This window comes from Pipistrellus kuhlii, unplaced genomic scaffold (genome assembly GCF_014108245.1).
Source record: "Pipistrellus kuhlii isolate mPipKuh1 unplaced genomic scaffold, mPipKuh1.p scaffold_m20_p_2, whole genome shotgun sequence".
Lineage (NCBI taxonomy): Eukaryota > Metazoa > Chordata > Mammalia > Chiroptera > Vespertilionidae > Pipistrellus > Pipistrellus kuhlii.
Genome location: NW_023425515.1, coordinates 45,782,129 through 45,801,423, shown reverse-complemented (window position 1 = coordinate 45,801,423; position 19,295 = coordinate 45,782,129). Strand labels below are relative to the sequence as shown.

The following is a 19,295-nucleotide window of genomic DNA, read 5'->3' as shown; positions in this document are numbered from 1 at the left end:
ACGTTTTACTTGCGTTGTCTCATAACAACCTCCCTCAGCCCTGTTTCCACACGGGGAGCCTGGATGCAGAGAGCTGTAGGACCTTTCCCCGGGCAGTAAGCAGAGGACCAGGCTTCGAACCTGGACAGTGTGCTCCCAGAATCCGCATCCTTAACCCCGTCTCGCACCGATATGTTCTTCGTGGCGATGGAAAACAAATATACACCTGCGCCCGAGACTGACCGCTACTCCCTGGGGCTGGGAGGTGGCAGAGCTGGGCCCTCCCTCCTGGCACATTAAACGATAAACATGCTGCTTCAAGGAAGCATTTCCCAGGGGCCTCTCCTTCCCCCACCCAAGACTGTGACAAAGTGAGAAGGTGCAGTTAGCAGCATAATGTTCATATAAAATGTTCAAGTGGCTATGCTACCTATTTTATAGCCATTTTCAGGACAAAATGAAATCGTTGCTACTCTTATGGTTTTTTGTTGTTGTTGTTTTGTTTTGTTTTACCTCTTTATAAAAATAACTAGAGGCCTGGTGCACAAATTTGTGCACAGGTGGGTCCCTCTGGGTGGCCTGCAGGAATCAGGTTGAAACCCACAGTCCAATGCAGCTTGCAGCTCCCATCTACTGCTCCCACTCATCCCGGCCCCACTGTGCCTGCTGTGGGCTTGCACCTAAGCTTGCGCCTCCCCAGTAGCGCCAACCTGCTGTGAGCCCTGTGTCTGGTGCCCTCCTGAGGGTACTGGCCTGTGGGATCAGGCTGAAACCTGCTCTCCGACATCCCCCGAGGGATCCCAAATTGCAAGAGGCCACAGGCCAGCCTGAGGGACCCTACCAGTGCACGAGTGGGGCCAGCTGGCTGGGAGGGATGCAGGAGGTTGGCCAGCTGGCCCTGTAGGAGGGCACAAGGGCATGTCCATCTCGTTCAGTCCTGATCTGCTATACCCCAGCAGCACGCTAACCTACCTATCAGAGCGTCTGCCCCCTGGTGGTCAGTGCATGTCATAGTGAGCGGTTGAGTGGCCTTACCATATCATTAGCATATTATGCTTTGGTTGAACAGTTGACTGGTCACAGGGCAACCAGACACTTAGTATATTAGGCTTTTATTATATAGGATAGAATTGCTTTTTTCTTTTTCTTTTTTCTTTTTCTTTTTTTAAAATATATTTTATTGATTTTGTACAGAGAGGAAGGGAGAGAGATAGCAAGTTAGAAACATCGATGAGAGAGTCATCGATCAGCTGCCTCTTGCACACCCCCCACCGGGGATGTGCCCGCAACCAAGGTACATGCCCTTGACCGGAATCGAATCCGGGACCCTTCAGTCCCCAAGCCGACGCTCTATCCACTGAGCCAAACCGGCTTCGGCTAGAATTGCTTTTTTCTTTGGATTATATCCTTTGGGCCAGCAGCATCAACATTACCTGGGAGCTCTGAACGAGAATCTGCATTTTAACAAGATCTTGGGTGATTCCCTTGCACCTGAGGCCCGAGAAGTGCAGCTGCCCATGACAGGCTCCTGAGAGGCAGAGCTATGTCTGACCTGCTGCTGTCTCCCATGGTGCCTTGCTCTAGGCCTGACAAATGGAAGGTCCTCAGTGTTTGTGTCAATTTGGCAATCACTATTTTTTACCTTCAACTGAGCCCCCTGCCACCGATGTTTAGGACAGTGAGCAGGGCAGCTTGGACGGAATGCGAGAGCTCACAGTATTTTTCTGGGCTTGAGAAGTAGCATTAATTGCTGCAGCTGGGTTGCTTTTGTGCCGGAGCCAGCCACGCCCAGGGAATCTCTCCAAGGTCCCACTCCTGGGCCGGAGCACACCCTTTTGTGAAGGTGAAGGGCACGGGGCTGGATTGACTGAGCTTGATTCCGAAGGACACAAGGTTAAATTCCACACATACCCCTCCCCATGACCCTACGCACACGCCTGTGCTCTGCTCACTGTCCCGGAAAGCACCCGGTGTGTGTCCTGGGCACTCTCTCTGTGCCCCAGCGCCAAGGGGCCATTGGGGGCAGCGAGCCAATTCTGAAGGTGACTCTTTCTGGCTTTGTCATCAGCCTGATGCAAGTCCCTCCTTCAGGGAAAGGTCAGGATTGTTGTACCACAACTGCATGTAGTTCCTCACCTGCCCAGCCCTCTGGCTAAAGGCCCTGTGGTCTCTTGGTGGGGGCCTGGGGCTACCACCACATGGAGCTGCTCTCCAGCAGTGATGTTCAGGCCCCTGTGCTTGGAAGCCAGGGGGTCTTCCAGGGCCGGTGTTGGGAAGGGCCAGTCAGGAGGGCTGCAGGCACCCCTGGACCAGGTTATCATTTGGGCCCCATCGCTAACCTTTGTCACACGCATCTCATCACGGAGGGGCATCTCATCACGAATGGGCTGGTGGGGCCAACTTTCCTGCCTTGCCTTCTCTCCTCACCTTGGCTTCCTCCAGTGCAGACCTGTTGGCTCCAGCTCACAGGGCCCAGGGCACAGACTCACCCAACTGCCTCTCTGAACTATTATGTCACCACCTTCATCCAACAGCCCCCTCTTTCAAATGTCTTTCATTTATTCTTAATCTACCCATTCATTCGTCCATTTGAAACATAACAGTTCTCAAAGGCCCAGTGTGAATCAGGCGTTCTGAAAACAAAGATGAAGAACACACATTCCTGTTCTCAATACCTGGGTACCCCGACTCCACTCACGCCCTTGATATTTGGGCACATCCTTTCACTCGTTGTTTATTGATTCCCTGTTGCGTTTCCCAGGGCCCTTGTACACCATTTCTCTTTCTCAGCCTTATTTGTACCCCAGCTCCTCTATCTCCACAGATGACTTTACCTCTTACTTCACCCAAATTCACCCAAAATGCGCTTTTCCAATATTCCTAACTCCCACCTAGAACCTCTCTGTCCATCCTCTAGTCTCAGATGCGTCCCAGGACTCCCCTTGTCTTGGCAAACTCTTTGCTTGGCTCTGGGACCTTGCTTTATATCTCACTCCCACCCTATCCTCACCTATACCCTAGAGATAATGGTACTCCCCTCGTTTGTAACAAACTTTAAATGAGTTGCCACACTAAGGGCCTAGCACATAGTAAGAACTCACTATATATTAGCCATTATAGTGTTTCTAATTCCTCCACAGTCCCACCCTACTGTTCTCCCTACATCTCTTCTCTCTTCAGTCTCTCCTCTGGCACTCACCTTCCTTTCCCTTGGTATATAGATGCGCTTAGCCATCCCCCTGCCTACTCTTGGCTGCGAGGTGCCACCTGCCTTTCTTATCTCTGCTCCCTCCTGTGCATGGCGACCCAGTGCTAAGTGCCTCTCCCCCCACCCCCCACCCCCAGTCTCCATCATTCATGTTCTCCAAGGTCTCATGGCCTCCTGCAGCATTTCCAAGTTCTCACCCTCTGCAGCATTCAGCAATGCCCTAATCTCTGGTGCGGTGAGGTGCTAGGGTGGGGACAGCCCGGGAGCCAGGAGAATCCAGGAGATACTGATACTCCCAACCAGCTAGAGGGGCCCAGAGGTCCCCAAGGGGCTGACCGTGGAGGATGGGGCATTGTGGTCAGAGGGTCTCTGACTCGGTTCCCTGTCACTGAGAGAGTGCCTCTTGGTGGTGAGGGTCATGGGCGGGGCAGGGCAGGGCGGGGGGCACAGAGTGGGTGGCTCCAATGGGATTTGAAGAACTCTGAGGCCAAGGTGAGGCCCTCGTTGTGGTCATTGAAATTATTGAGGGTGCCCCTAGGGGTGGAGCAGAGAGGAAGAAGGTATGCGTGGTGTGCAGAGGTGACGAACAAGTGGTCAAGGAGGCATCCAGACTGATGATGAAGCTGTGGTAGATGGTGGAGACAGCCTAGAGGTGTTCTCTGCATCCCTGGGGTCAGGGCAGTGGGACAGGATGGTCTTTCCTTGGTGAAGGGAGGGGCCAGAGTTCTCGGTACTGTCTGGGATGTCAAATGAGAGGCAGAGGATGGACAATTGGTAAGAGGGTTTGGAGGACAGCATCTGGGCGGAGCAAGTGTGGGGATCCACTGGACTGGAAGTGAGTAAGGGGTTAGGCGTGGAGGACCAGAGGCTGGAGGGGGTACAGTGGGCCCTCAGGTACAGCAGAGGGTGCGTGCAGCTCTCTGGGTTCCCACAGCAGAACCTGAGACTGACCTGACCACACAAGCCATCACTGTGGGGGACAGGAGATTCTGAGGTCCTGCATCTTTCCCCGCTACTCTCCTAACAGCCCCTAAATATCAGAACTCCCCAGAATTCTATTGTGCCCTCCATGCCTATGACCTGTATCTGGCCACCCACTGGGCTTTTCCACGTTGCTGTTCTTGCTGGCACCTGTTCAAGACTGAACGTGTCATTCCTCTTTTCTTCCTCCAGCCTTGCCATGGCTGCTAGTGGCTCCGCCATCCCTGGTGTAAGCCCCTCTGAGCTCCATCTGCCTGAACGAACCTTTCAGTGCTTCTTCCTCCCTCATCCTGTCCTCTGTTCGTCCCCGGTGCCTCCCCATGAGGCCCTCCGGGGCCCACACCCGGTCAGACTCACAGCGCTTCAGAGCTGGTGGTTGTGGGATTGAGTGATGGCAAACTCCCAGCATTCACAGCTCTGGGGCAGCAGGTGTGGGAGGAAGCCCACGTGGCCAAGGTGTCCAGGCAGGCTGGAGAACAGCAGGCTGGGTGACATGCTTGCTCCCTGGGTGCGTGAGAAGAGGATGATGCTTTAGAGAAGGGTGCCACGCCCCTCCGGAGGGCATGGGTGCAGCCTCCTCCTGGTTCTGGCTGTGCTGGGCATGGCCCGGCTCATCAACAGCCCTTCCAGGGGCCAGTGGAGAAAACAGGGACTGGGGGCAGTTGGTGGGCCACCAGGCTTCAGAATTGGCCAGGCCATCCCATGGCAGGTCAGAGGTCTCACCCACAGGACGACCAGTCCTCCATGCCCAGGGCGGTCCCAGGCTTTACAGAGGCCCACGGAGATGGGTGGCCAGAGCTGTTTGGCGTTGAGGATGAGACAGACAATGTGGGTCACCTTCACTGCTCTGGACTCCCTGAAGCAGGAAACTATGTCGAAACAGAAACCTCACTAGCTGGCTGGTTGGACGAGGGCTGGTCTCCGAGACACCACCACGCCCCGAGAGGAGCCTGGGCAGGGTGGGGCGTTTGGCCTTCTGGAGCTGAGCATCCCCGGTGAGAGCCGGGGCCACTCCTCGTGGGCATGGCGCTGGGCAGGGCCTGGCCTGCATTTGCTCCTGGAGTTTCACCACAGCTGCTGTGGGAACCGGAGGAGCCACATGGACCCCCGGCTGGACCTGCAGGCCCACCGCCCTGTCCCAGCAGGGTGTCTCCTCTTCATCCCCATGCTGAGCATGCCCAGGCCCTGAGAGGCCCCGCCTGCGGGTTCCAGATGCAGGCCCTCTTCGTCTCACTACTGCCACTGGTGGTGGAACAGCATTGGGATCTCATCTCCCTGCACCACCGGTTTCTGGGGGCATGTTCTTCTCGCCTTCAAACCAGTTGGGTCCAGGAAGTGCTTCATTGAACATTTGGTTACCAAGGACTGATTTCTTCTCTCAGCTCACCGGTGTTCCAGCAGGTCTTCCTAAGAGCGGGCAGACAGCAGTTTGACCTTCCGGGCACCTCTGCTTTCCGGCCAGTGTGAATCTCAGTGTCTCTTGGCTCTGGGAAGCTGTGGTTCCATGAGGGGCTTCTCTCGGTCCCGCCACTAACACGCTGTGTGACTTGGGGAGCAGTTCTGACCCTCTCTGACCAGCAGAGCTTGAGACCTAAGTCTGCTTCAGGCCTTGCGAGCAGGAGATCCCACTAAGGGTCAGTTGTGACTCTTGGGCATGTTAAAGCTTTGCGCTCGGGCCACCACTCAGGCAGCCCGTGCCCTTCCCGGTGTGGTACCATGGGGCAGTGGTTCCCCAGAGACCAGAAGTGCCAGCGTCCATCCCTCAGCACTGCAGCCTCCGCCCCTGCAGGACCGTGCCCCAGGGCCATGGCTCTGAGACCAGCCCGTCACCCAGATGTCCCCACACCCTCCCAGGACCTGGGGTGGATGGAACACTGGACGGCCACCCCACTGTGCTCCTCACTCCTGGGGCCTTCCTCCCAGAGGACAGGAAGACAGGCCCCTCCCAAGGCAAACAAGCGCTAACGGGGCTGGCACCATCATGGGCTCAAGGGAAACAGAGCTTCCGGGTTCCGGCCTCGCTGATTAGACGGATCCGAAGCTGTGCTTCCTCGGGAGGCCCGGCCGTGCTTGCCAGGAGTGACTGCTCACCACCGGTGAACCCTCGGCTGAGCCACAGCAAGGTGTGCTGCCCACAGCGTTGTCTTCATAGACCTCAGACCTCAACAGGACCTTCTGCGCCCTAGAGCCCGCGGCTGGAGCTCAGCCTGAGAGGGCACAGGCTTCCGGATCTTCGCCGGGAAACTTGTGCCGTTACCCAGGCTCAATGTGGATTCCCATCCTCACTCTTCCCTCTGAGGAGGGAGCGTGGGAAACTCTGAGCCTTGGGAGCTGAGAAACGTCAACCCAGGAGGGAAAAAGCATGAGGAGACATGAAGGGCCTCTGGTCTGGAGAGCGGGGAGGAGAAGGGGATTCTTCTTGGCAATGTGAGCGCGTCCTGGAGAATGGGAGCTGTGGATGCTCTGCCCGGGCCTCTGGCTGGGAGACCTGTTGGAGTGACCTTGGAAGTGATCGTCACGGAAACACCTGAGGGGGAAATGACTTTGCTTTTCAAACTTATTTCAAATACCCCTTTTCATAAAGATAGTTTCTTCATGAATACTGGTTTGCTGGTTTTTAATAGTCTTTTTGACCATTTTTTACCATTAATTTTCTTTTATTCTCCCCCCACACACACTTTATTTATTTATGTATTTATTTATTGTCTAAAGTTTTACATATGTCCCCTTTTTCCACTCCCACCCCCCAGCCATTTCCATCCCAGGCAAGCACCCCTCGCCCCAGTGTCTGTCCATTGGTTATGCTAGTATGCATGCATACAAGTCCTTTGGTTGCTCTGTAACCACCCCCTCCCCTGCCATTTGTCTCTGGATCTATTCTTGTTCATCAAAATATGTGAATCATTATATCCCACATATGAGTGAGATCATGTGATAATTATCTTTCTCCGACTGGCTTATTTCTCTCAGCATAATGCTCTCCGTGTCCATCCATACTGTTGCAAATGGTAAGAGCTCCTTTTTTTATAGTGCCATAGTATTCCATTGTGTATATGTATCACAGTTTTTTAATCCACTCATCTGCTAATGGGCACTTAGGCTATTTCCAAATCTTAGCTATTGTAAATTGTGCTGCTATGAGCATAGGGGTGCATATAGCCTTTCTGATTGGTGTTTCTGGTTTCTTGGGATATATTCCTAGAAGTGGGATCACTGGTTCAAATGGGAGTTCCATTTTTAACTTTTTGAGGAAACTCTGTACTGTTCTTCCACAGTGGCTGCACCAGTCTGCATTCCCATTTGCAGTGCACGAGGGTTCCTTTTTCTCCATATCCTTGCTAGCACTTGTCGTTTGTTGATTTGTTGATGATAGCCATTCTGATCAGTGTCAGATGGTATCTCTATTGTTTTGACTTGCATCTCTCGGATGATTAGTGACTTTGAGCATGTTTTCATATGTCTCTTGTCATTCTGTATCTATTCTTTTGAAAAGTGTCTATTTAGGTCCTTTGCCTATTTTTTGATTGGATCGTTTATCTTCCTTTTGTTAAGTTGTATGAGTTCTCTCTGTAAATGTTGGAGATTAAGCCCTTATTTGAAATATCATTGGCAAATATATTCTCCCAGGCAATGGGCTTTCTTGTTTTGTTGATGGTTTCTTTTGCTGTGCAGAAGCTTTCTGTTTTGATATAGTCTCATTTGTTTGTTTTCTCCTTATTCTTCATTGCCCGAGGAGGAGCTATGTCGGTAAAGATATTGCTACGACATATGTCTGCTATTTTGCTGCCTATGGAGTCTTGTAAGATTTTTATGGTTTCCCATCTTATGTTTAAGTCCTTCAGTCATTTTGAGTTTGTTTGGTGATCTAGTTTCATTTTTTTGCATGTATCTGACCAAATTTTCCAGCACCATTTATTGAAGAAACTGTCTTGACTCCATTGTATGCTCTTGCTTCCTTTGTCAAATACTAATTAAGCATATTGATTTAGGTTGATTTCTGGGTTCTCTGTTCTATTCCATTGGTCTATATGTCTGTCCTTGTGCCAGTACCAGGTGGTTTTGAGAACTTCATATAGTTTGATATCTGGTATTGTGATCCCTCCAACTTTGTTCTTCTTTCTCAGGATTGCTGTGGCCATTCAGGATCTCGCTCTCTCTCTCTCTCTCTCTCTCTCTCTCTCTCTCTCTCTCTCTCTCTCTCTTTATTTATTTTTTATTTTTTATTTATTTATTTTATTATTATTATTACAGATGAATTTTTGGAGAGTTTGTTCTAGATCTTTGAAATATACCATTGGTATTTTAATGGGGATTACATTTAATTTTGGGATAGTATGGACATTTTAATGATGTTTATTTTACCGATCTATGAACATAGTATGTTCTTCCATTTGTTTATGTTTTCCTCTATCTCTTTTTTCAATGTCCTGTAGTTTTCCAAGTACAGGTCTTTTATGTCCTTAGTTAAGCTTATTCCTAGGTATCTTAATTTTTTTGGTGCAATTGTAAATAGGATTGTTTTTTCATTTCTCTTTCTGTGAGTTCATTATTGGTGTATAAAAAGGCCATAGATTTCTGGGTGTTAATTTTGTATCCTGCTTCTTTGCTGAATTCATTATTAAGTCTAGTAGTTTTTGATGGAGTCTTTGGTGTTTTCTTTATATAGTATCATGTCATCTGCGAATAAGAACAGTTTTACTTCTTCTTTTCCAATTTGGATAACTTTTATTTCTTCTTCTTGTCTGATCGCTATGGCTAGCACTTTCAGTACTATGTTGAACAGGAATAGTGAGAATGGGCATCCCTATTTTTGACGATTATTAAGTAGGACATACTTGATGTAAAACATTTAGAAAATCCACCCTTTTAACTGGAAGATGGGCTTGAAGATTTTTCATGTGTGTTTTCCCAGTAGGCCTCATTGACTTCTGGGCAGGCTTAGCGTTTACGAGGGGGCATGGGCTTGTTTCGCAGTTGAAGTTATTTCTAAAAGGAAAGAAACCCTTCCCCCTCTAGTGTGGTCTGCAGGTGAGCATGGGGGGTGGAACAGGCCCAGGTCCAGATGAGGAGGCAGGGCAACATGACTGGGTTGCAGGTGTGGGAGGTTGATCAGAGAAGCTTCTGGAAGCTCCAGGACTCAGAACCAGATACTGAATTCATACAGAGGTCTCCTGCAGCCTCGGCATGTCACAGCAATGCCCTGTGAGTATGTACGGTGGCTCCAGGCCCTGTGAGGAAGACAAAGGTCTGGGCACCCTTTGACCCGCCTCAGAGTGGTTCTCGGGTCCGAGCCCCGAGGCAGTGGAACGTCAGTGGCAGTGGCATCATCTGGTGGCTTGGACCCCGGTGCCCTGGCCTTGAGGTGTGCCTGCGAAATCCAGAGAAAAGATTGAAGTCTAAGCACTGCTCCTTGGAACCTGAGCTTGTGGAATCTGAGGGAAAGATGAAAGAGACCTGGAGATCAGGAGCCCGGGATTCAAGTTAGGGCTCTGCTCCTGACCCACTGCTCCTCCCTCTCCTAACCCACTGAGCACTCTGTCCTCCCCGTTCGGATGCTGGCGGTGAGGTTGCTGTGCTGCTGGAGCAGAGCTGGGGTAGAGGCAGTAAGAGGGCTTCGTAATCCTGGTCTTGCTGCAGCAGGTGAGAAGTCTCTGGTCCCATCCCTCGTGGTCTCTGGGTCATTCTCTCTGCCTCAAGGCTGTCACAGTTCCTGAACAAGAACCAGCGGACATGGTGGCCGGAGAACCCCACCATTCCTCTAAGTAGCTGCTGTTTTTGTGGATTCATTTTGGGGAAGCAGGAATGCTTTGAACAAGGGCAGCCTGGACATGATCCTGTGCGTAGAGACTCATCGGTTTATCTTCAGGCGGTGTTTCTGCTCCAGCAGATTCCCCTAGCAGCTTGCATTTCTAATTTCCTGTCTCTTCTTTGCTTCACCTTACAAATCATAACGTGCCGACGCCCCAGACCTGGTTCCCTCTGGCTTTTGTTACAAAATGCCTCTTGGTCCTGATCGAGTGGCCGTGCCAGGCATTCTGTTCCCAAGGAGGCTATGGTCCCGCCTGGAAGAATGTTCTGTCCCCTCTCTCTGCCCCGGGCCCCCTCTCCTGGGCCCATTAAGTGCAGTGTCAGGTAACCCTTGCGTGGGCAGGGAAGATGGGGGGAGCTTCCCTGCTGAGGTGGGTGAGGTGCCCGGAGATGCAGTGGCCTCCCTGCACCCCAGCTTGCTCAGGAGTAAAAACCCTTCTGAACCAGCTGAGCACCCTCTGGGGGGTCCCTGCCTCTCTCCACCCAGATGGACCCAGCAGTGGGGGGCTGCGTGCCTGTGAACCCTCAGGTCTCTGCAGCTGCTGCCCTGTGTTTTGACAGCTCCCTGCCCCGGTTCCAGTCCACACTGAAGGCCGTGCAGCCTGAGCCACACCGACCTTTCCTCATTCCCTGTCCGTCACGGTTTTGTCCCTGAATCCCTGTGGTTGGGGCGCTGTGCAAGGTGGTCCTGGGAGACCTCACAGCCTGGGGGTGGTGGCAGGGCAGGGGTGAGTAGAGGCTAACACGCCCCACACCTCATCCCACTGGCTCCCTGGGAAGGAAGGAGGTGAAACCTGGGCTCAGTGGTTGTGAGGTGTCCAGGGGTTCCGCAGGCACCGCTCTGCCTCCACTGTCCTTGAACCCTCTCCTCCTGTGAACGCTTCTGTCCTCACCCCCTGGCGTGATCCAGCCCCTGGATGGAGGGTTCCTCCTCTGCTATGGCGGCCCACGTCTGTGTGGTAGGGTTTTAGCTGTTTTGCAACCTGGAGCTGACTCGTTCCATTTGGAAGAAATACGGTCAGAGGAGCAAACCGTCGCCACGATGCCATCTGTGCAGCTGCAGTGGAGAGAGGCTCCCGCGGCTCCGCGGGCTTGGGAAGCTTGTTTTTGCCAAGGTTTTTATCGCCAGGCAGGCGCCAGCGCGAGGTTCCACTCAGAGTCCATGATGGCGAAGCCCAAACAATGAACCTGTGTGCTCTGCGTGTGAGAATGTCCGAAGGGAATGCTTTTTTCCTCACCGGGATCCAGCTCCGGCGCCCTTTGTGATATGCGAGACCTCAAGGAAGGTCTCTCCGTTCCCAGACCCAGAAAAATGTTAGAACAAGAAATCGGCCCGCTCTGGCCCACCGGGGCCAGGTCTCTGGTTTTCCTTCCACCGCGCCTTACGCTTCACCACGCAGATCCCACCCTGTGACTGGTCTGGTCGGAAACGCCAGGAGAGCCAGCGGGTGGCATTTCCAGGTGGGGAGCAGAGAAAGGGGAGGCGAGGGGTCTTGTCAGGATGCCTGCCCCACCCTGAGGATTCTCTAGGGAAGTAAAAGCAGGAACACTCCCCTGCCCCATGCCTGCCCCTTGCCCGCGTCAAAGGGCTCCCCCCTTCCTCCAAACCGCTGACCCCTCTGCTGAGACGGCAGGTCCGGGATGTAGAGCCTGGACTCCCCCCCTCCGATGCCCACCCTGGCAGCACACGGGGACTGAGATTGGGGAGGTTGGAGAACAGAATAGCCAGCGCTCTGATCATGTCACTCCTGAGTCTGCCCTTGCTTCTGCAGACCGAAGCCTTTGGATGGAGGACCTGGCAGGGTCTCCTGGTTCTCACCTCCCCTGAACGGTGGGTCTGGACTGGATTTCTAAATCTGCCCAGAGGGAAATGGACATGGAGGTGACAGTCCCTCTAAAGCCAAGGCTGACTTTCCCTAAGACGTGGGTAAGAGTCCTGAGCCGCTTCAGGCCTCCACCCTTCGCCCAGCCTGATAGATTGTGAGGCTCAGGGCCCTAGAGAATGAGGCTGGTTCTAAAGCAGAAATGATTTTGTTTCAGGCTGTGCATAGCTTCCTACGTCTTTACCAGGTCAGCGCTCAGAATCGTCTCCCCTTCCTCGTCTCTCCTCTCCTTTTCAAGATCATAGACAAAGACAAGAGAGTAGAAAGTTCCATCTGCATTGTTACTATCATAAGAAGTGGACTCTGGAACCAGATGCCTGGGTTCAGCCCCTACTTTATTAAAAAAAATAATAATAATATATATATATATATATATATATATATATATATATATATATATATATCATATATATATTATTGATTTCAGAGAGAGGAAGAGAGGAGAGATAAATATTGTAGAAACATCAACGATGAGAGAGAATCATTGATCAGCTTCCCCCTGCATGCACCCTACTGGGGATCGAGCCCACAACCTGGACACGGGCTCTGACCTAGAATCGAACCGTGACCTTCTGGTTCATAGGTCGATGCTCAGCCACTGAGCCACACCAGCCGAGCTAGCCCCTACTTTTGCTGCTTACTAGTTGTGTGACTTTGGGCAAGTTACCGAGCCTTCCTGGGTCTCTGTTTCCCAACTGTGAAGTGACTGTCATCTGGCAGCGCCCGACTCACAGGGTGTGGTGAGGAGGGGCAGGCCCGTCGGGTGCTGTGCCGCTGCATCCCCATCGATGCAGACCTGAGCGTGAGCGGCGATGTGGAAGAGGAGGATGGCGGGGAGACCTGAGGCTTGGCACCAAGAGACTGGGTCCAGGTCCCAGCTTTGCCACATGCCTGGGACAGGGTACAGATTCGGAACCTCAGAGGCCTCAGTTTTCATAGCTGGAGAGCTGGGCTGAAACCCCATCTCCCGCCAGGGTGGCCATGCAGACCCCAGGGGAGCGGTGCTGGCAAACTGCTCCCCCCCCACCAACCGGCTAAGTCTGTTCTCTTTCCCCTTCCCAGGCACACATTCTGGCAGTTCCGCCAGGAGAACCCCAAGACCCGTGTTGGGGGCCCGCCGCCCGAGGGGCTCCCCGGCTTCAACAGCGGGGTGATGCTGCTGAACCTGGAGGCCATGCGCCAGTCCCCGCTCTACAGCCGCCTGCTGGAGCCGGCGCGGGTGCAGCAGCTGGCCGACAAGTACCGCTTCCGGGGCCACCTGGGGGACCAGGACTTCTTCACCATGATCGGCATGGAGCACCCCGAGCTCTTCCACGTGCTGGACTGCACCTGGAACCGGCAGCTCTGCACCTGGTGGCGGGACCACGGCTACAGCGACGTCTTCGAGGCCTACTTCCGCTGCGAGGGCCACGTCCGGATCTACCACGGGAACTGCAACACCCCCATCCCGGAGGCCTAGGTGCACCCTCCCCGCCCTGCTCTCCGGCTCCGGGGCAGGGGCGGGAGCAGCGCCTTTGGGACGGGCCCCGGGGGCCCTGCGGGGAGGCGCTCCGTGCTGCAGCTCTCCCTCCCCCGGCCGCGTCCTGAGGCCACCGGCGGCCAGCGGCCTGCACATGGCTGGTGCTGGGGGACCTTTCCTGCCGGGGACAGGCATCGGGGAAGGCAAGCACGCAGACATCTTCCCGGGGGCCAGGAAGCCGGTATTTGGAGAGAAGGAAGGGAAGGAAAACCCTGCCCTTTGCCTTCAGCCCCTAGGAGCAGGAGGGTGGTAGTGTTTACATCAAGAATCATTTTATTCCGGGTGTTGGCAGGCCCTTCTGCTCCTGGGAGCAGAAACAACTGCATCCTTCCTCATTCTCCTTTTTAAGAACAGGTCTTCCTTGGACAAACTAGGAATGGATTTTAAATGGACAGGCTTCCATTTTGAGAGAAAGGACAAGCAGAACGTGTGCAGCTCCCAGGGAGCTCTGAGCCAGTGGCCAGAGCTGGCCCGGGTTTGAAGCGTTCACTCGACGGCGACCTCCCACGCGTGCCCCCAGGAGGCTGCACTCATGCCCCGGCTGCTCCCGTCGCCCGCTGCAGGTGTAAAGCCCGCCGCCCCGCTGGGGAGGGCCTTCAGTGCCAGCGGTGGCCCTCACCCCAAAGCTGGTCTCATTACACGGCCTTCGCAGCTCTCACCTCCCGCTGCGTCACAGACCTCTGTACCCCGTCTTCAGCTGGGCCTGCTCCAGGGGACGTGACTGTGCTCAGAAATCAAATCTGTCATCAAAGAACGGAGGTCGGCCACCTCCGAGGGCATGCGTGGGTTGTCTGGGCCGGGAAGACTCATGCCAACCGGGAGCCCAGCCGTGCTCCCGTGTGACCACGTGGCTTGGACGGCTGGTGCTCTGAGACCTGTCAGCATTCCAGTGTCTGTTTAAAACACCCTCCTCCGGACGTTCTCTCTGCGCAGCTCAGACCTGCACCTCAGAAGAATTCAGGCTGTTTTTAAAGCCCTTCTTTGAGGGAGTTCGAGCTGCACACAGGAAACTCCTCAGGGCCCATTGCGTAGCGTCCAGCTGAAGTCCTTGGGGAAGAAATGTTGCTGGATTTTCATTTTGTTTTATTTCAGTTTTATTTGCTTTTTTATGTCCTTTCGTCGTGAGTGAGAATAGCTAATAAATAATCTCCACGAACACCGTGATTGATGTTGTTTGTGCTGTGCTCACAGTTTTCCGTTACATGAAGGTCCTGTATCGAAACCGAGGGGAATCAGCGTGGCTCAGACTCCCTCTCGGCAGGACTGAGCTGAGTGAGAGGTCCCTGAGGGCTAAGGGAGAGCATGTCTGGGAAGGAGCAGGAGGGTGGTAGTGTTTACATCAAGAATCATTTTATTCTGGGTGTTGGCAGGCCTTTCTGCTCCTGGGAGCAGAAACAACTGCATCCTTCCTCATTCTCCTTACCCCACACAGTCCCGTGACATCATCCCCTGACGAAGGGGAGCACATTTCTCTCCTAACTCAGCTCCGAAGCATCAGTCTGTTGCCTATTTATAGCTTTCAGTCACTGACTGCCTGCTGTGTACCAAGCAGTGCATTGGGGATTTATACACACCATCAATAATACTCATGAGTACCTCATGAAGGTAATTAAAATGCTAAATTTACTGTAAGAAAATGAGCGATGTGGACAGAGTCATCATCACAGCTTTTTTTCTTCTATAATAGAAAGAATTGGGACCAATTTAAAATGTTGAATAGGGAGGAGATAAATAATGTATGTTACATCCACATAATGGAATGCTTAGGCAATAAAAAGCATATTTTTGAAGAGTATTTAATGTACTGGAAAACGTTTACAACGTGCTATGAAGTAACGAATAGAAAATATAGGTGATATGTATAGTATGTTCTTAAATTTTATTTTAAAAATCACATGTGTGTATGTGTGCATATATAAAAAGAGAGCCTATTCTGCTTTGCTTTATTAGTTAAACTCTTAAAAAAAAACACACGTGTTTCAAATACCTTATTTTTTTTTTAAACCCCAATTATTTCAATGGGAGGAAAAAAGTGGATAAAATGCTAGAGCATTAGACTGACAATAACAAAGGTATTTTCCCTGAAATAATTTCAATAATTAAAGTGTTTCTGTAGCTCCAAGTGTCTTTTATTGCAAGGGAAAAACAATAGTCTAGTTGCTCTAACTGGCAAAAGCCAAATAAATTTTCCGTATCTATTTTTGACATCGCCAGCTCAGGCGTTGTCCCCTCCGCTGTCGCCAGTGGGCTTGGCCTTTCAGCTTCATGGTGAGCAGCACGGTAACCCCACAGGGAACCCAGTCAGACCAGCAAAGCCACCGTGTGTGCCGGGCCAGGCTTTCACGCCCAGCCTTCCGCCGATCCCGCCGTCTGGTTCCTGATTGGATCCTGTTACCGGCAAGGCTGTACTCACGTAGTCACTGTGCTGTGCTTAATTTCCCTCATAAAAACGTCTGGAGAGCATATGCCTTAGCAGCCAGGAAAGGGAACATTTCTGGGGAGTGGGATTAAGATGCTTTTTATCTTCATCGGTATTTATCAGTACTTCTCTATTTCCTACAGTGAATATTAATTGCTTTAATAAAAAATACATGCTATAAAATTTTAGTGACCCACCTTTCTCCCAATTACAGGTAAGTATCACCCTGGCCACGTTACAGCTTGCGGTTGGCATGGTTACCACTACCCCTGAGAAAACATAATCCCAGCGAAGTAGGCTCTGGGTTTCCAGCCTTCCCTATGGATGCCCCCATTCTCTAAGTACAAGTGGCCTCTAATAGCATTTGCAGACTCTGCTCTCACTTCTGAGACCATCGTCTTCTGTGTGTATACAAACAACGATGGCCTTTGGAGAGCTCACGGCTTGTGGACGGGATTCATTCTTGAATATGTGTCAAAACCAAACTGCAGCATCCCCTGCAGAAGCATCTCATCAAGCCAGGAATGGCGTGCTGGCTCAGCGGGCCCCCGGCCTGCGTGCCAGGCGTCTGTGGGTTAAGGGAGCAAGTGCAGCTGTGACTCCGCCTCTGCTAACATGAAAGGCCAAACTTCTGCTCGTTCTAACACCCCCTGGCCTCCTGGCTGACCTCAGCAGGGGCGGCCCAGCAGTTTCCTGAGAAGGCAACCCCCCCTCCCGCCCCCATACCTGCCTTGGGTGGCCTGGCACCACCTACTCACTGGCCCTGGCTACTGCCAGTTGGGGCCTGCAGGCTGGGGGCAGCTCCTGCGTTGAGTGTCTGCCCCCTTGTGGTCAGTACACATCATAGCGATCGGTCGTTCCACGGGTGGTTTGGCCATTTAGTCGATTTGCATATTAGGGTTTCAGATTTGCATTTTAGAGTTTTATATAGATAAATTCTCATTCACCACCATATCCTACTCCCATCCCCCAATGCACAGTCATTCTAATCTGCTTACTTGTTAACTTTCTGTGTTCTTTCAAAATGAGATTGTGTTTGAATGTGTTTTAGTTGGGGTGACTCTTAAGAGTTTCTCGTGTTCTTTCACTCAGCGCTGTGTTGCTAAGGTCCCTCCCCGTGATTGTTGCTGCTGCCCTTACTGTGTGGTGTGCTCCTGCCACAGTTTGCCTGCCCTCACCCACACTGATGGAAACACACCTGCCGCCCACCGAATCTCCCCACCCCCACCCCCTCCAAGTGACCCTGCCATGGACAGCCTTGCCCTGGGTCCTTGTGGACCTGCTCAGAATGTCCTTGTGTTGTTAATCCAGGAATTAAGCTGCCGAGTGTGAGACGCTCAGGTGCCTGCATTCCTACCTAAGTGATGCCCGCTTGCTGGTTCTCAGGGCGGTCGCCCTCTCCCCACTTTCCCGGGCATGAGCCCTCCCTTTCTCCGCATGACTGTGCTCAGGTTCACACGTGTCTGGGCACTGACACACGTGTGGTCCTATGATCATTATGGGGTCCTCCAGAACGTGTGGGCAGAGTTAGAGCTGCTCTGTGTGTGGAATCACATTGCCTTGGGAAGAGGCGGGGGCCCTGGGTTCTGGTCCTAACCTCCCTGTATGACCTTGGCCCTCAGGCCAGTTCTGTGGAAATGGGAGAGTTCTGGTTCCTGGCCTCGCCGCCCTGGGACGGCTGTGGTAGTGGGTAAGATAACTCACCGGAAAGGACTTCCAAGGCCCTAGACACTCTGCCACCCGTCCCCATGCCCCAGGGAGGCGCTCCCAGCTTCCTCCACGGAAGCTCTGCCACCAGCCCCAGCCCTGCCCAGGGGTGTGTTCTAGCCATCTGGCCACACACCCGAACTGCCCCCAGGGTAGAACCCCATGTTTCCCCATTAGGGCAGCCTGCCCTCTCTCAGGAAGGCCTCCTCTCTCACACCCAGGCTGCCACCCCTCTGACTGTCATCCAGCCAAGGCCTGGCACTTTGCAGAGCACAGAACGCCTTTACACACGGCATGAGGCCATGCCCGAGTTTCTGCAGAATGTCCGTGCTCGCAGGGCATGCTGTCAGCGGCGCAGCAATCTGTTCGAGCCGCAGTCTGAGCCAGAAAGTGGCAGAAATGTCAATAACCTCCCGAGGCCAAGCGAACACGCTTTGAAACACGTGAGTCCTTGTTCGCAGCCAGGGGCAGGCAGCTTCCTGGCAAACGTGGTCCACCTCATCCCGTGCCACCTTTCAGGAGAACCAGCCTTGCCTCTAAGCCTGTAGCCATGACAACCCTCCCTCCAGGCATCCCTCCTGGGTGCCTCTGTGCTCTCTCCCCACCTGCCTGCCTTCCCAGGCCCCGGAGGGAGGAGCGGCAGGGCCTGCTCCTAGGAGAGCCGGGGCGCGGCTCCCAGAGCCTGCGGGCGTGTGGAGGTGGGAGGAGGTGTAAGAGGCGGTGACCCTTGTGGCCGGGGTTATGGATGGGGTCACCTTTACTCTTCCTCAGGAAAGACAACGGACTGGCCTTGCTCTTTGGCTAAGTTTGACGGTGGGGCTGCAGGTTGTTGGTTGGATGCCACAGGAAGCTGAGACCGGAGGGGCCAGGGCTTTGCAGCACAGACACCATGGCAGGCCTTCTGCCTCGTCCGTCATCCAATGCCTCTAGTCTGTGTGCCCTGTGAAGGCAGGAGCTCTGGCCCCTGGGTGCTCCCAGCACCTGATGGCACCTGGCACGCCGTGGTCTCACGACATCTTTGTGGTTCGACTGCACGAACACAGGAGTCCCCTTATCCACGGGGCATGCCTCCCGAGACCCCCGGTGGATGCTGAAACCACAGATGGTACTGAACCTTATGTATGTTATGGTTTTTTCCTGTACATACTTACCTATGATAAAGCTTAGTTTACAAATTAGGCACAGTAAGAGGTTGACAATAATAACCAGTAATCAAATAGAACAATATACAGTAATAAAAGTTATGTGAATGTGGTCTCACCTCTCTCAAAATATCTTACTGTATTGTCTGTACAGCATGGATATGCTGGATGTTGCGGGGTCGAATCCTGGGTTCAAAATAAGACCACCAGAGGCTGATGATTGATTAAAAAAAGCAGGCAAGGATTTATTGAAAAACTGGCCAGGACGGCCACAAGAGCACCATATGCAGGTGGAGTCCACAGGACTGCACTGATCCAGGGGTAGACAGTCCTTTTTAAAGTTTCAAACCACAGGAATTTTTTGTTGTTGTTGTTCTTAATTCTAAAGACTTGGAACGTTGGAATGTGGCCCTATCTTACCGATAATACAGAAGCAGAACTCGGAGGTTAATCTCTAAAGGTTATCTATAGTTTCTACCCCTGAAGCTACTGAGTCAGTGGGAATCAATCTCCTGTAACTACCCTATTGTTTAAGCAAGTAAGAGAAGGTGGAAGTCAGAATAGTAGGGTTAAAATTCAAACAGCAGTTTTTACCCAAGTATGGTTGCTACCATTTTTCACTGGACAAAGGGATGATTCACATCCTGGG

At 52.6% G+C, this 19,295-nt stretch overlaps 1 protein-coding gene across 1 annotated transcript in view; it reads left to right on the top strand.

The window, feature by feature from the left end:
- Positions 1-14,536, top strand: part of XXYLT1 (xyloside xylosyltransferase 1) — a 154,699-nt gene extending 140,163 nt beyond the window's left edge. The window contains exons 4-5 of the mRNA XM_036446010.2: positions 12,922-13,318; positions 13,774-14,536. Of these exons, the coding sequence (XP_036301903.1) occupies positions 12,922-13,318 (397 nt within the window). The 3' untranslated portion in view covers positions 13,774-14,536. The remainder of the gene's footprint in view (positions 1-12,921; positions 13,319-13,773) is intronic.
- The last annotated feature ends 4,759 nt before the right edge of the window (positions 14,537-19,295 follow it).